Here is a 17,903-nt window from a genome sequence, read left to right on the forward strand (position 1 = left end):
CTTACTTAAATGGGTATGACATGTAGTGAAATTATTATTATAAAATATGAAATTAAATTTACTGGTTTTTATTACTTAAAGCACTTTAAGAAGCAAGAAAAATAAGACCCTTAGAGACTGAAGGTCTTTTAGAGTACATTACTATCTGATTAATATATCGTGATATATTTAAATTAAATGCATAATACCAGAAGAAATACCAGACATTTTACTCCTTATACCTTTCTTTAGACCTATCTGGTTTCTCTATGCTTTTTGTCTAAGTGGGACTATGGGAATGAAGTGAAGATAATGTGTTGTTTGGGGGTTTTCCCTCTTTGACAAATTGACTTGTTAATAAGAATTAAAACTATAATTATAAATTAACTTCTAGGATAATAGTTTATAACTGATGCATGACCAGCTGTTCCTTCCTATCGTATCACCACTTTTCATTTTCTCAGGGAGCTGCTCACTGCTGCTCTAGTCCCAGAATCCCCAGCTCTCCCTCCCTCCATGGCAGCTTGGCTGCTCCTGCCCCTGCTTTATCTGCATCCTGTCCCACTGGGGCTGCTGCCTGCACCTCACACACCACCCCAGCAATACCACTGCTGCTGTTTTCTTCTTCGTGATTTCCCCATCATCACTGCCGCCGTGATCCCTGCCTGCTTTTCACAGCGCCTCAGTCACACCAGTGCTCTGTGCCTTTCTGGGCTCCTGGTTGCTGGTGGTGCCTCTTTGTGCACTTGGCACCACTGCAGGGAGCTCCTGCTGACAAGTCTCTTCAAATCTTAGACTTCTATCTGACAATTTTCCCCTGGAAGTTGTTGCCAGACAGGAAGTCTTAAAAGTCAAAGGACTCCTGAATTGAGGGGTTTGGACATGTTATTGTCATACCATAAAGAGATCTAAAGGAGAGGGGAGATGCCATAGCTTTGATGTACCGTGCCTTGAAATCACATGGAGTGAAGAAGGCTTAGACTCTGCTGCAGGCTACTGCTGCAGCTCAGATAACTCTTTCATTAGCTATGCTACAGTTATTATTTTGCCTGTGACTTTCCAATTTCCTATAATACAGCCTACAGGTGGCTATTCCATGGAACTTGTAGGTAATTCAACTGGTAATTTCCTTGTGGCTCAGCAGAGTACGTGTATTCTGGCTTTTATCACTACTAAAAGATAGAGCAACTGCAAGAACATCATAGTGTCAGTGCAAAGACCTGACAGCTGATGTGTGCACATAAAAGGGAATTCAAAATTGATCTTCCTAAGTTTTGCTGTGAAGGTTTTTCATGGAAGAGTCAGAGTAGCAGTCACAACCCAAGACATAACAAGGCAATAAGGACTGTTTATTTTAGGCAAGGATAATTTCTCATAAATCTTCATTGAGATTTGTTAATGCAGCAAAGCTTTCGCTGCTCTTTTTTAATAAAAAGACATCTTGACTTTCTCTGCTTGTGGCTTTTTAGAACATATTTTTATTATTCCATTGTCTTACAGTCTTGCACCATGAATAAAAATCTCAATTCTAATGTTTAAAGGAAGGGAAAACAAAAGTGTGGGTATTATATATGCTTGTGGGATAGTTGTTACTGAAAAAAAATGTTTTTTCAGCAGGAAATTTTGAGATATAACTACATGTTTTTTTACTTAATAAGCTTGTGTGCAAATAAAGTACTCTGAGTAAAATTCAGTCTTTGAGTTCATCTTGCTCCTGATTTGTGTAATTTCTTTACTGCTGTAGTTTAACTTGATGGGGCATTTTTAGTAAGTTATGGTACTTCTGTTTACTCCCTCCAAACAACACTCTGGTGATAAAAATCTTAAAAGTTCTCTTTATAATTTAGAGCATAAAGAAATACTTAATATATACTAAGATAATGGTAATTTTCTTTTAATTTTGGGATTTTTGTGTGTTGATATTTTATATTCTATGCAGACCTGACTCTTTTGTGCCTGGGGCATTTTGCAAAGAATAAGATGATGCAAAACACTAATATTAATTTTTGGGGGGTTGAGAGGTGGTGGTTGTTTATTTGTTGTGAGGTTTTTTAAATTTACTTTTGTGTTGTGAGTTGGTTTTTTCTTTCCTCATTCTTGCTGGTATTAAAGGTTCCATTTTTATAGTTTTAGTAAGATACACTGTACTGTAAATTTTCTTGTTCTGATGTTGAAATGGATCAGTTCTGCACAGTCTTATCATGTGACCCATATTGGTGTTTCAAACTTGTGTCTTCAGTTTGAAAAAATTTTGCATTGAGGAGCATATTGTCCCAAGATCAGCTCAGAAGAGTAGATAGAAGAATGCTGTGTTTATATGAAAAAAAACTTTGAAGATACTTCTTTAATTAATTTGTAGTCAAATGGGCAATCTTCACCTTATGTGATTGATAATACATGACGAGAACTAATAATATTGTCAAAACCTTCATTATTGAGATAAATCTATGGAAAGTTTTAAAATCTAAATATGTAAATATATCACTCTGTGAAATGATATCCAAAACTTTTTGGTTTAAATCCTGACCTGCAGATGACCTTCAAATTAATAAGACTTCAGTGCTTTATCAGAGCAGATGTTAAAAGGGCAAGGTCCTGAGCTCCATATATATGTAATTAGTAAGGGACTCTAGAATGGATTTAGAATGGATTATGTTAATTCTGATCTTAGAGCCAGCAGTCAAAAACCCTTCCAGATGAACTAACAGTGTTCTGATAAGCTGATCTGTATAATTTAAATAAAAAGCTTTTATAAGATTTTGACGGTATTATGGTTTTATTCCCCAGAAGTCTCACCATGTGGCACTCGTGGCCATGTTCTATTTAGGAAAACAAAACCCGCACACATAAGCCCCCCAGACCTTTTCTTGTGTGCAACATTCCTGTCACCTTATGTATGTTTTATATAAACCAAGCATATAACAAACAAAAGCTCCTAATTTACACTTGAAACCTCTTTATTTGCAGTCTTCTGAAAGCAGCTCTGTTCTGGAATAAAAGAGAGGATTTTTCCCATCCTCCAGCTATGCTGAGTTGTTAACTTAGAAATGTCTTGATTAAGAAGGTTCAAAACACTGTCTTAATTTCAGAATTGAACAAGAAATCATGGTTCTAGTGTTAGTCATTTGTTATTGCTGGTCTACTCAAGGAAACCAGAAGCTTGAATTGCATTTTTTGAAAGTGTTTACTTACTATATTTAAAAAGTAATATCTAGAAACTAAAGAACCATAAAGGACATATCTAGGTTTTCTCATTTGAAGGGATTTTCCTCTTATTCAGCTTTTTCCCTCAAAATCATTTGGTAATTTTTAAAAACAGATGATGTCGGACTTTAAGGAAGGAAAAGGAATTAAAATTATGAAATAAAAGGTGAAGGATATTACTCCACATTTGTGAAAAGAAAGGGTTGGAACTAGCAGCAAGTTAACTTCATCTGATCTGAGTGTTTCTGCTTTTCCCGTTTAAGACAAGGTAGAAGACATTGGTTTACCTTATTCTGTTCTAATTGGACAAACTAAATTCATTTTCCCAACTCCCTCCAGGGCTGAGTAGCTGGTAAGAATACTACATAAAGGGAAATTATTGTCACATCTGCAATTGGCTGCTGTCCTGCTCATGTTTAGCCTGGTTCCTGTGCCTCTCTTTAAACTGTGGTTGAGATCACAGATTTGTTTATAATGTAACTTTGTTGATTCAATGTAGTTGTTTTCTGGATGGGATAGACTGTGTTTTGTCAGAAGAGCTAATAGGTTTGTGGTTTACAGCAAAATATGATACACTGCTGGAAAAAAACATTGGTCAGAATAGGTGTGTACATGTATTTTCTGACTAAGGATGGTGGAAAGAGGGTGGGTGTAGATGTGTGCCTGTGTTCACATATGCCTGAAGACAGCAGATATATGTAGGCATGCTTTTTCAAGATTTTTTCCATTGTTTGGTGCAGTGTTGGGTGATTGGCAGTTTGTGTTTCAGAAAAAAACTCCAAATCATAAAAAAACCCCTAATCAGTTCATTCTAGAAGGGCAGGTAATGTTTATGGCTTCAGTGTCTCCATTCTGCAGGATGCAGACTGACAGTCCAGCATAGTTGGACTATTGATCAAAACTGTTAATACTATGGGAGTCTACTTAAAGTTTGACTTGGCTGAGTGGCTCTTCACTGGGTTTTTTTCCAAACAAAAGCATTATATGGATGACCTTTTGATTGTTAATTTTTCTGAGAATAGAGTAAATTAATTAGACTTATTTATTAGAATACAGTAAATTAATATTGATTCCATGTGTGATATTGATATATATATTTGAAAATTTATTTTACCAACTTTTTATAAGAAGCTACATAATTTTATTTTAATCTCTTTATAGATACTATTCTGCTTTGAAAACAATGGAGCAGCTGGAAAATCTGTATCTTCCTAGAGTTAGCCAATACCGCTTTTGCCAGATAATGATGGAAAATCTTCCAAAACTGCGTGAAGAAATAAAAGAAATATCCATGTCAGATCTCAAGGATTTCTTAGAGAGTATTCGAAAGCATTCTGACAGAATTGGGGAAACTGCCATGAAACAGGTAAGCCAGTCAAACAGAATGACTTCAGTCCTGTTGTTTACTGAACATTTCAGTTTCATTAGTCTGAAATTACCCCTCAGAGATTACAGTCATCCCACAGACCTCTGAGTAAAGGTGGAGAGCTGTGAAATACAAACATGTTGTGTAGTTTCTATCAGTGTCCTAGACAAGAAGTAGTTTCCTCCCTGAGAAAGGAAGGAGAGATGCTGTATATCTCACGTTTCAAGAAATTATGAAGTACTTTGAGTAGTCAACTCCTGGACAGTCTGTATCTCAGCAGCTACTGCACCAAAACAAAGAGCAGCCTATCTGGCCAGCTGGCCTGGATGAATTAGACAAAAGAAGTGTTGAGATAACAGCCTAGTTCTCTCTAAAGTGCTACTCATACAGAAGACTGAGGTAAGAACCAGAAGGAGACTGAGACAGCTGGAGGCCTTGATCCATCACAAAATAGTCTGCACTTGAGAGCACTACTACTAGGCCAGCTTTAGAGCAGTTAATGCTTTTAAAATTTGTTCAGAGAGCAAATAAGGTTTTAATTTGACTTCTTGTTGACAGAATTCAGGTTGGGTTGCCATTTTGTCATCTAAGGTTCTTGTAAAATGCAGCATTGATTATTATAAATAAGATTTAATTGAAAGGTTATGCTGTGCTGCCTTCAATAGTAAGGGCAATATGGTGCCTTTGATTTCTATAGCTGACTGCTGACTTAGACTTAACTGAAGACACAAAAAAAGTATCTGGGAACTCAGATACCTGTTTTTCATTTAAATATTGATTCTCTGCAGTTTATGATCAGATAAATTGTATATTGATTTTAAATTTTTTTTCTGCCATTAAAATGTCATTCTGAGGGTTAGGGAAAAGTTATGCAGGATTCACTTTTGAATTCATTTATCATCCCAAACTAATTAAAGGCAAAATCACTGGTGTAGGCTGAGGGTGTGCTTGCATCTTGTAGTTATACTGATGTGTATTCAATTGCAACACCTGTTTTTCATGTCCTAGCATATACTCATCAGTATTGAAATTTGATTTGCATGCCTCTTACTTGATTCTACTCTCAAAACAGGCACAGCAGCAGAAAACCTTTAGCTCTGCTCTTCAGAAGCAGAATAACGTAAACTATGGTCGGAATATGCATTTAGGTAGAAACAGGATTTTGGAATCCAAGAATGAAATCACATTGAAGCGAACATTTGAAGATGAGGATGAGCATGATGAGGAGGTAATTTTGTACTAAATCAGTTAATCTTATACAAAGTGAACAAAATTCATTGTCTTTACACTTTGTTTAGATGGTTAGTTAGAAAAATACACAGAAGACCTTCAAGGTGTACCAGTTCAGATCAGCAGTTGAGGGTGAAAAATTACTGCTAAAATATTATTTGTATTAATGCTAGCTTTAGCATTATGTTTGAGGACATTCAGTTACACAGGACTTCCAGTTATTCTGGAATTCAGTTGCAACTTACATCATATATTGCCTGCCCACTGTTAGTGTTATGTGGTCCACTGGAATATTCTGGTGTTGCTAAATCCTGCATTTTGGTGTTGATGACCTCAGCTTAGCTAAGTACTCTTTCATGTGTCAAGTACTCAATATTCCTAAATTAAATAAAACAGTGAGTATTTAGACCTTTAAAGCTCTGGAAACACAGAGAAAGGAGTGTGGTATTATAACACAAGTTAAGTTTATGACTGTAATGCAAAAGGAAGAGAGATTGGAGCAATTGTTTTATTGTTTTCCAATAGAAGTCAGCTATTTTTGAGTCCTTATTATGTAGACAAGTTCTGTAGGTAATATGTCCTATTTTGCAGATTATATGCATATATGTTTTATATACTCTTGTTTTTCCTTTCCTTCTTCAGGTTTTAACTGCCCAAGATCTTGTAGACTTTTCTCCAGTTTATAGGTGTTTGCACATCTACTCTGTTCTGGTATGTGTTAAAGTGACCTTAAAAAGAGAATTAAATTTTTGAAGTTACATATTCATTTTCACATTCTTCATACTCTTAATAGTTCCCAAACAGGCAAATGTATTGCTTCTAGTGTTAGTAGTTCTGGATGAACCAGCTGAGATGGGTGTGGGTACTCAGGACATGAGTTCATGTGTTCTTTTGTATGCATAATAAAGGACATTCCAGAACTCATTTATTACCTAAGTATATTTGTAAAATATGCAAAGTATAGATGTAAAATATGCATGTTTGCCTTAATACTGGTATCTACACTTTCACAGTTCCCACAAGTGTTCCATGTTAGGCAAATATTTGGATGAATGTTACAAAACATAGGAATATTCAGTCTGAATCTTGTGGAAATTAGAGTAGTAGCAAAAATAAGAAGCAAAATCTGGAGATTCTGACAGGGTGTGCCCAGGCAGATTAGATTGGATTCAATGGCAGAGACACAATTGCCTATTTTAGTGTCTGTTAAAGAGATTCAGTGCACAAGCTTAAAAGGAAGAAAACGTTTTTTGGAAACATGGTACTGAATTATTTGTTGTTTTTTTTTCTTTCCTGTGTCTCATTTACTTTTGAAGTCAGATTACCTATAGAATTCAAGTACCAGTGAGACATAGGTGATGTACTTCTAAGTATTGCTAATCCTACAGTCTCAGCTGCACCTGCCTTCAAGCATTCAGGCTAGGTTGTCTTCTTTTTATGGAATACTTGCAGCTGTGGTACATGAAAGCTTGCATATTGAAATACTGTTTAAAATGTAATTTCACTGGAACTTTTTTTTTATTATTAAGAAAAAAATGCAAACAAAACCATCATTAATTGTTTGTCTCACTGAAAAGTTGGGAGGAACAGAAAGTCACGCTGCCAGAACTATTGAAAGAGTGAACTGTTTATTTTAACAGAGAGCAGTGTGAAATAACACATTAAAAGGAATGTGTAAAACTAAGCATACCAGTTGACAACAGCTGCTACTTCTTCCTTTAGTATAATAAAGGAAGAGGAAGTAAAATTGATGGATGACATTTAAAAGTAATACATAATTATATTTTTCACTTTGACAAGGATCCTGAAGTTCCAATCACCCTTGATCCAAAGATATGCTTTTTGGGTTTACACTGAAAGTTTTCCAGATTCAAATTTACTGGAGACAGAAGACAACTTGGAGTGATCCCTGATATCAAAAAGGGTTGTTGATGTAGATTCCTGTATTTCCTGCCAGCATAATTTCCTTAATCAGCTGTGATAGCATTATCTAGAGTTGTGTATTAGCAACTTTTGGGAGTCCTTCTCATTTACCTTGTGTTGAGTTTAGAGAACTTGATGATGGCAAAGAAGGGGAGTTGATACCAGATGGCTTTTCATTTCTATAATTAGAATCCTGCAGCAAGTGTTATGTTCTTAATGAATTCTGTCTCTGCTACAAAATTGTGGAAAATATTCTAATTTCATACAGTACAGAAATTTTCTACTCTGCTGCTTCATGTTGAAACAGAAAGCATATTTTTTTTATATACCTCAGAATATTACACAGCTTGTGATTCCAACCTAGTGATAGCAAGATACATACATACCAAACAGAGTGTATTTATGGGCCAGTAACCTTTCTTTAGACTAGAAACTTATGAGAAATGTACATAAAGTTTTTTTTAACCCGTGTATTGTGTGAGATGCTGTATATATAAATTCTGGTGAAGATACCCCTGCCCCTTTTGCTTGTACTCTTACCTTTTCATAAAACACTGTATCAATGTAAAACAAGTGGTGTGAAATAGGATTTGATATATTAGCAATATTCCTAAAATTTGTAACAAAACATGAACTGATTTATTGTTTCTGTTGATGGAAACTGTAATCAGTAATTAATGTAAACATGTAGCTTTGGAAGCTGGGCAAAACAAATGCATTGCTTTTTTACATTTTATCTTGCCTAGGCTTTGCTGATTCAGTAAGTGAACCATCAGGGCTGTTGGTATATTCTGCTGATTGCTTCAGCACATGTAGTTCAAACTGAATTGTTAATTGTGCCTGCATAGTATAGTGTGGTCTATAAATAATCATGAGATATTTTACATCTCCACTTGTGGTGTGGATTTGAGAAGAACAGCTAGTCCTTTTCACTCAAGAAGCTTTTGTCAGGACTGGCTGGAGATTTGATACTGGAGGTAGAAGTCAACAATCTGAAAACTGTACTGAATGTTTGGGCTGGAGGTGAATGGTTGTATCTGTGATCTTTATGTTTGTATGAATTGGAGCATACTGTGTAAAGTTCTGCTGCAGTAGACAGTGTTAGTAAATTTGCATCTTGGTTTTGAGTGGATTTTTTTGTTTTTAAGCAAAGTCTCTCTTTTAGGCTTTCTTAGGTTAGCAGTATTTCTAAATATACCTAAATATTCGTTGTTAACTAAATATTCATTATTAACTAAATTTATATCTTGTAAAGCTTAGGTAGGTAATGCTGGATCAGTAGGATAAAATGTCTGTAATAATTTGGAGACTTTTTGGAAGACCAAGTAATGGAATTCTAAATAGCAGTGGCCTAATAATAGGCTCATAAAGCCAAAACAAACCTTAAAAATGCTAAGCTGCTTTATTTTGCTTGCATACAAATTGCATGTGGTTTAGTAGATAGATGAGTCAATGTAGCACTGATTTCAAATGGACAGATGGTTTCTACAGAATGGTCATCTTAATGAGATGAATAGGATGTCACTTGAATTCCTCATAACCATTAGGCACAGAAGGTATTGTAGTTTTGAGGATCATGATAGGAAAAAAATCTAATTCCACGCTCTTTATAAATCCAGAAAGAATAAACAAATATTCAATAAATCTCATATGTGTCTTTCTTCAGGCAAAGCTGATGCAGCTGAGTATTCAGATGTGTCATACATTCAGAGAAGCATTTTTGTAACAACTTTATAATGCAGTTACTTTCTTGAATAACCTAGAGAAATGTTTTAGGAGACAATGAGTTTCAGTTATTACAGTAATAGGGAATATGCCATGTCTATGAGTATTAATATACTCTGAAAGTTGTAGTTTAAAAATGGACATACTCTTTAAAATTCATGGTGTTGCTTGGCAAAATGTAAGCATGTGAGCAAACTTCTATTTACAGTACAGCCTGTAGGCTTCTCTACAGAAAAAGGTAATTTCTGAGTATTTCATGCTTGCAAAACTTTGCTGGTGTCAGCTGGAGGCTTACATGTGGAATAAATGCAAAAAATGTGCTTAGTTTAAGAGAATTCTACCTTTAAATTAAGAAGGGCCTTTTTCACACTGAGTCAGTATTCTTTTTTTGAACTACTTATGTCTTTTTTTAGGGTGATGGAGAAATATTTGAAAATTACTACAGAAAACAAAGGAGGAAACAAGCAAGATTAGTTCTGCAACCACAGTCAAGCATGGTAATCAGTACTTTCAGTTTTGCATTGATTTGAGTTGAAGCTAATGCCTAGTGGTATTTTTGTTCCTGAACTTGTTTTCTTTTTCATTGAAAGCATGAAACAGTAGAAGGCTATAGAAGATACTTCAGTCAAATTGTAGGGTAAGTTTTCTAAATGAAAATTTATTTCACTTTTACTGTGTTGATTCTTAATTCAACCTGTGTTCTCCTGTTGTCCAAGAACTTTCTTCTGCAGCAGGATTCAGTTTCTGCACAAATCATGTGTGGGTGGTTATTGCAGGATCTGAGCAGGAAAGAGCATCCAGATCCTGCCAGCAGGAGGCCCTACAAGGGCCCTCCAGCAGCCTGGGCTCCAGATGGCATGAAACAAACTTTACACATTTTTCCTTCATTCTGGATGAAGCACAACACCAAACCTACCAAAGTGTCGCTGCTCCAGTGGGGAGGGTTTTGGCTATGCTTGAGTGTGAAAGGTAGTACTTGTTCTAATGTTAGAAACAGCTTAATAATTTCAGTATTATTTTGTTCTAGTTTCTTTGTAGTAGAAGACCACATTTTACATGTAACCCAAGGATTGGTAACCAGGACATACACTGATGAACTCTGGAACATGGCCCTTTCCAAGATCATTGCTGTTCTTAGAACACATTCAGTAAGTGAGAAGCCTTATCAGTATTGCAGTTTAAATCCTCTTACTTCAGAGCTCTGTGTATTTAAAGCTGGGATAGCAACAGAGTGAAAAATTACACCTCATGTTTTCTTTTTCTTGTGATTAAAAATTGCTCAGATTTGGGAGGGAGCCTGCCAAGCTTTTGTTTTTCCCAACCGTAGCAGGCTGTGATCCACAGCCATGGGCTATTTGCATAATCCTCCACTGATTTACAACTCACTGGGTCTTCCAAACCTTCTCTTAGTCCAGCAGTTTAGAATATGCAGAGTTAATCTGCTGTTATTATTGCAATCCTTCCTCATTAGTCTCGACTGACCTCTTCATTAGATCAGATTGAATAGTTCAGCACTGAAAGCACCACCAGGAAATAGTTCCTAATTATCATTCCAAATGCTGTGTTTCCAAAATAAACTCCAGCAGCAAAACCCTTGCAGCTCTCTCTTCAATGCTCTAGTCGTGTTATGTTTATGTTGAAGTAAAGGTATTAGAGAAATTCTGTATCACTTGGGTATTTCAGTGCATTCAAGTGTGTCTCCTAAAGTTATATTCCTACCTTAGCTGCAGTGATGCTGGATGCTCTTTCTTATTCCTCTGTGAAAAACCACTGGAGTACACATTGTTCACTCAGACTGGCTGATAATAAATTGCTTCCATGTTTACTATTGGTGTAACTTTTACTGTCAGAAAAAATACAAGAACTTTATCTTTCCCCTTTGGAGGTTTGCCAGCAGCATTTTCTTTATGCAGTGTTGTTTTTTATTTTTATTTAAAATGATTTTTAATTCCAGAAGCATTTTATATTTCATATATCCTGGGGAAAAATGGGGAAAAAGTTGAGATTGCAACCATAGTTATCATTTATTAGCATTAGTGGTACGTGAGATGTTCTCATAGTTTTTTACTTCTTTTGAGAGGATTATTGAGATATATTCATCCAGCAATTTTAAAAGCTAAATACTTTGCTAGTTAATTATCTCCATGTGGATTTATAAACTTATATAAGAATATGATAATTTAAAGGTTGAAAATAATGTAGCCTCTAAAGAACTCTTCAAAGTCTTGTCATGTTCTTGGTCACTATTTCTTCTCAATATACATAACTCCCATCAAACTCAATTCAATCAGAATCTCTCTAACATCATCCTGCTGAAGACTAATGTTTAGATAAATAAACCATACTCTTCCTTTTAATAAAGTATGCCAAGAGCAAAACTTCAAGAAAGGTGAAACAAGTGTATATTGTCTTCAACCAATACTTATTCTCATGCAGCTTTAAATTATTTTAATAGAATTTTTTAACTTTATCCAGTATTTCAAATAATGAAGCTGAGGTGAGAGCCTTAGCTGTATGACTCTACTCCTCTAAAAATCAAATTTCAGTTTCAGTCACCTAGTAAATAACTTCATATCTTGACCTTTTATCATCCAATTAATCCAATTTAAATTTGAAATTTTTTAGAAAATATTGTATTAAGTTTCGCCCATACAACTGGAAAAAACTGTCTGAGGTGGTGCAGCATTAGTTAGACCTAAGCTTGGTGGTCAAAAGAATGTCCTGTGGAACCTCTTTGACACTGATTCCACCAAATGTGCTTATGTGCTTATTTTAGTGTTCCACTAAAATAAATGTAGTTTGTTGATTTTCAATCTCAGTACACCTTGCTAGTACTTACTGAATCACATATTTTAGTTGACTTTTTCTGAACTATTACACCATTGATAGTTATATAAAAATTTAACAAATACTTTTATGTAGCTGGACTAAGTAAAGACAAACGAGTCTAAATTGTTTTTCACTAAGGCTGGAGAGTTTAACCTATGATACTATTCTTTGAAAATGTATGTCCCATATTTTAAATTCTTTTAATAAAATCAGAATTTCTCACTTTCAGTCATATTGCAGTGATCCTGACCTTGTTCTGGAACTGAAGAATCTCATTGTAGTATTTGCTGATACTTTGCAGGTACACACTGTATTACTAATTTACCTGAAATTCTTGTAGACAGATTTTACCTTTAGGTGACTGCAATGTTTGTGTTTTCGTAAATCATATATACAAATCAAACCCAAAATTGCACAGTAATATTAAAAAAAAAATATTTCTTGCCTTAGGTCCTTATTTTCATTATTGTGAACTGAACATATGTGTTCTGGGCTATCCAGCAAGCATCAGTTATTCATCTCTGTGCAAAATTAGTGTTAGTTTTGTAATTTGTGTATGCTCTTGTCTTTTAAAAATGCTTTACTTCTCATCATAAAAATTAACACCATTCCAGTAGTCATTAACTCTTTAGCTGAAAGACTAAGTGAGCATCATTAGAAAGTATTCTTGCAGTTTTTAACAAACAAGGAGAAATGGGGCAAATTTTCCAGTGCATAGGATAAATACTTTGGTAAAATTTTAATAAATCAATGTAGTAGTGTGCTAAAAGTACTGTAATTTGTGTTATAGAGATAAGATTGAATATAAGTCTTACCTCAGACTTGTGAGGTGTTGTGAGAGGAATTGAGTGTATTGGTTCTTGAACTATCTCCTCTTCATTTTCATCCTTTAGGGCTATGGTTTTCCTGTGAACCGACTATTTGATCTTTTATTTGAAATTAGAGACCAATACAATGAAACACTTCTTAAAAAGTGGTCTGGATTGTTCAGGTTAGTAAATCAAAATAGTTGTGCCTTTTGTATTGCATTTATTGTTTTTGTCAGAGCTCAAGTTTTTATGATGTAATTCAGAAAGAATTTGTGAATTCAGGTGTTGTTGTGTATGAATCTCAGGTTGGTTAGGACTAAGATACTCATCACATGTGACTACTAATGAGAAGGAGAGACATCAAGTACTGCTTCTCTAGTTAATGGAAAGAGGGAAGGTCTCCAAAGGGACATTATCAGAGAGACAAGGAGAGAGACATCTGTTTCTCTTCTTTAGGAATCTGATAATTCCAGGTTATTGCAGTAGGGCTTTAGTTTCCTGATTTAGGTTGTCTTAATATCTGCTGTTGGCTGATATGCACATCTGCCTGACAAGCTACTGACATTGCCACTATGTCTTCATGTTTTTTTAATGAAGGATGTTTTCCACCACTTCCTTGGGATCATTTGATTGAAGAAAACCTAAACTCAGGAATAGATCAGCCTGAGACTGGCCTCCAAAGCCTCCTTGCAGATAGGGTGTGATGTCTCAATGTGCAGAAATTGTTTGCTATAAAATATTTTATTACACAAAACCTTACTATTAAATTGACCACTTAATGTTCTCCAGTTCTCTGTGATTCTGTTACAGACATTTGACTAGTAGAGAAGTGCAGAGGGTGCCCAAACAAGGTGGCCATCTCCTGTTTGAAGCTGTCTCAGTCATCTCCATTGACCATATGTAGCTCTGGTGCCAGAGTGAGACACTGAATATCAGCTTTAGTGTAGGAAAAGTGCAGGTTTCCTTAATCAGTAGGTATATTATGGTTTATTCTGGAGTGGATTAGTTGCTGTAAGGTTCCTTTGCTGTATTAAGCACATATGAAAACACTTCTGGGTATTTTTTTCCTCTATGATTAGACATGCTGTAAAGAGTTAAGATATATGATGTATTTCCAAAGTAATCAAAAATACTTGGGATGTGTAAAGTTCTTAAAAATTTTTGAAGTTGCAGACCTAAGTGTGGTGAGAAAATTGATATTTATTTACACATTTTAACACCAGAAAATACTATAAGTTACATGTCCAAATTTTTTTCACTTCACTTACTCACCAGGGATATTTTTGAAGCAGACAACTATAGCCCTATCCCTGTAGCAAATGAAGAGGAATACAGAATTGTTATTAGCAAATTTCCTTTTCAAGATCCAGAACTTGATAAGGTAAGGGAAACTTTTATGTTATTAAAGTTTGTGGAATTCCAGTTGAAGACACTAGGGACAGTAATGATTTCTATAATTAAAAAACAATTAAAATTTGAAAAGCTAGGTCTATTAAGAGGCTTAATCACCTTCTCTGTGTGTAATTATCTTGTCATAAGTAAGTATAAAAATGAAAGGTTGAGTTCATTTGCTCAGATGTTTGAGTGAATAATGAAACCCATTGTTTTGTAAACAAATTAATAATAGAGTTTAATTGATAAAGTCCTTATGTAATTATAATGCAATCTGTCTGTAGCTAAATTTTGTTGCAACTCATGTTTAATTACTCAGTATAACTGTTGTATTGCAAAAATACATGTAAAATAGAGATTGGTTGGAGACAATGATTTCTGTATTTCACTTTTAATTTAAATATTTGTGTTTGAGCATGTGGGGCAAAATAAACATGAAGGGACTGTGAATAATTCTACTATAATAGCAGTGCAGTAGGATGTCCTTTTGTAGCCTCAGCCATTCTTTCACTACAGATTGTGTTCACAGAAAGATGATTAACCTGTTCTGCTATTCAAGTATGATTTTAGAAACACCAATGGAGAAGTAAGAGGCTCGTGATGGAATCTATAGAGGAGCACTAAGTCTAAGAACCACATGACAGTGGGAGTAGCTGCTGTAGGGGGAAGCTGTTTTATACAAGATCCATTGCTACAAATACCTGCAAAAGTGAAAAGCTGTTTTAATTCTGTGGTTCAGCAGGGATTTGTCAGCAATTGTAACAGCTGCATGTCATTAATACAGTGCTGCAATGAAAATGAAAAATTAAAGGAGGTTTTTATGCTGATTTTTGAATGAGATTCCAGAGTGCTTTCTGGGTGCATTCCTCCATCAAATTAAATTACTTACCCATTATAGTACTAAAATAAGTTAAATAGAATGGAAATCCCTTACAGTATAGGAAATATGCTATACCCTGGATACTATTTAGCAGGGCATATTTTGCTAATAAACTGCAGAAATTTTTAATTTCCACTGAATAGTTTTATCTGCTGTACATATATGTATGATTACTACAAAGCTTTGGCTGCTATTGATGGATGCGTTTTTCCTAAAGATAAATTGAATTATTCATGGATTATACCAGGTGTTAATTATTTTTCTCATGCATTAGTCATAAACAGAAAAATAGTTTTTTTGTAAATGGCAAAAATTTTGTGTTCAGTGCAGAAATACCTATTTAGTCTGTGTAGGTTTAAGTGAATTTATTCACTTTTGTTCTCCCAAATACAGTGTCAGCTTTAAAATTCAAGTAAGAAGCATGATTTTATTATTATAAACATATTACTATTTCCCACATGTTAATCCAAATTCCTGAAAATAATTCAAACTGCCTTGGTTTTGTGAACTTTAAAAAATAGTCTAAGCATTCTCAAGCTACTTTGAGAATCTCCGAAGTGTTGAACTTCTCAAACTTTTTTTTTTTGCACTGTTTTGTTTGTGAAACAAAAGTTTGTATTTTTGAACCTCTTATCCTGTTTACATCTATATTATTCATTCAGATTAAAAGCAGTTTGAGACCTGCTTTTTAATGTATATTTGTAAATTGCTTTCTCCAGGGGCATCTTGAACTACATAAAATCTCCAAACTTTATTGTAATTTAAAGTGATAAAATTCTCTTCTGCTTATAAGCTATTTAAACAGATGTAGAAGTCAGCTCAACATGTGCAGCTTTGTATTTGATGGAGATCAGAAAACGTTTAGTTAGATTAAAATGTTGATAATGTTAAATGGCTTTCTAGTTGTTGGGTTTAGTACCAAGTTCTTGTTGGAATCAGTATGATCTCTTGTTTCCTCAGCAATCCTTTCCAAAGAAGCTTCCAATGTCTCAGTCAGTGCCTCAGATTTATATGCAGGTGAAGGAATTTATTTATGCAAGCCTTAAGTTTTCAGAGTCACTTCACCGCAGGTAAGCTTGAACTGTCAGGAGTGTGGCTGCAAAGTACCTTGTACTTTTCAGGTGACCTAAAAATACATATACTAAAATGAAAATTTTTTTCATTTTGTTGTGTACTTTCTCGCTGTGCTTGTTTAATAATTTACATATATAATTCTTCATATATATTTAGTCTATGATTCCCAATACTGTAGCATGTATTTATCCATATGTGGGTATGTAGATACTATACAACATGTGCATTGGTGAGTGTAGCTTGATGGGGTAAACAGTTTAAAACACTGCTGAGGTTCCTTAAACAGAATTGACCAGTTAGAATAATCTAGAGAATTTATTTATTTAACAAAGCATGTAAAGATTGAAAAGAATACTTTGATACTGACCATTTCAGAAGTAATTGTTTAGTATCCCTGATTACTTCTTTGTGTTTCATTACTCAATCCTTTGAGTTTCCTTAGCAATGATTTCTCCTGCAAAAAAAATGTGCTGTCTCCATGTTCATTCCCTTTCCTATCCCCCCTTGTTCTGAGGGAAAACACAATTCACAATTCACCCATTTCCTTTCCTCTTCTGGCCTTCAAAAGCTTAGTTTTAATTGGACAAAATAGAATTCAGAGATCTGAAATCTGGAAGGGATTTGTGGCCTTGTCACCCATTTCTGCACTGTTAAAGATGTAAATTACTCTCTTTCACACATTCTTAATTGATACTGTTTATAATTTACACGTACTAATGAGCACATGTTGACCTCCTTAGTAACTCATTAAAACCCACAAATTACTCTTTACTAACATCTGTGTCAATAAACATGTCCAAAATCTAAAAATAACAGATTTTGCTTCAGTGTTGAATTGCAGTTAATGGATAATTTGGTAGGTGAAAGAGGTGTTCTATCTGCTAGAAAACTTGGAGCAGCCAGAATTTAAATGCACATAGAGAATTCTTAGCATTGAAAGTACCCTTGACAGGGAAGAAATTTAAGTTAAGTATTGCTGTCAAAGTATTGCTACATGCAGCATAATTATAAAAATAATATTTTTTTTCAGTTCAACAGAAATAGATGATATGCTCAGAAAATCTACAAATTTGCTGCTTACAAGAACTCTAAGTAGTTGTTTACAGAACCTAATTAAAAAACCTCATATAGGTTTAACAGAGGTAAGTTTTGAAACACATATTCAAAACTATGGGTTTTAAAACAAGCCATGCTAAAACTAATTTGGTAAATGTAGATACACAGACATTGACACCACAGTATGAGAAAATCAAGTACTGTTTGTTTAACAATTAAAAATGAGAATAAGTATAAAAAGCATCAATATCTGTTACATACATAAGAACAATACGGTGTTGGGTCTAGTTGGGCCTAGGGATGCCTTTTGAGAGAGACATGACAATGCAAGAATTTTGTGTTTTTTATGATAAACTGAGAGTTGCAGGAAATAAGCCAAAGACATTTACACTTTTGTTTACATGCAGAGCATGATTTGAGTGTTCTGTCTATCAGT

At 34.6% G+C, this 17,903-nt stretch overlaps 1 protein-coding gene across 7 annotated transcripts in view; it reads left to right on the top strand.

Annotated features, from left to right (window-relative positions):
- EXOC6 (exocyst complex component 6) overlaps positions 1-17,903 on the top strand; it is a 93,454-nt gene that overhangs the window by 31,350 nt on the left and 44,201 nt on the right. For all 7 annotated transcript variants that reach the window (XM_063163492.1, XM_063163488.1, XM_063163489.1 and 4 more), the window contains exons 6-16: positions 4,345-4,549; positions 5,622-5,777; positions 6,422-6,490; positions 9,841-9,924; positions 10,018-10,064; positions 10,455-10,575; positions 12,486-12,557; positions 13,150-13,247; positions 14,341-14,446; positions 16,298-16,407; positions 17,442-17,553. In XM_063163492.1, coding sequence (XP_063019562.1) covers positions 4,345-4,549; positions 5,622-5,777; positions 6,422-6,490; positions 9,841-9,924; positions 10,018-10,064; positions 10,455-10,575; positions 12,486-12,557; positions 13,150-13,247; positions 14,341-14,446; positions 16,298-16,407; positions 17,442-17,553 — 1,180 coding nt within the window. The remainder of the gene's footprint in view (positions 1-4,344; positions 4,550-5,621; positions 5,778-6,421; positions 6,491-9,840; positions 9,925-10,017; positions 10,065-10,454; positions 10,576-12,485; positions 12,558-13,149; positions 13,248-14,340; positions 14,447-16,297; positions 16,408-17,441; positions 17,554-17,903) is intronic.

This window comes from Melospiza melodia, chromosome 9 (genome assembly GCF_035770615.1).
Source record: "Melospiza melodia melodia isolate bMelMel2 chromosome 9, bMelMel2.pri, whole genome shotgun sequence".
Taxonomy (NCBI): Eukaryota; Metazoa; Chordata; class Aves; order Passeriformes; family Passerellidae; genus Melospiza; species Melospiza melodia.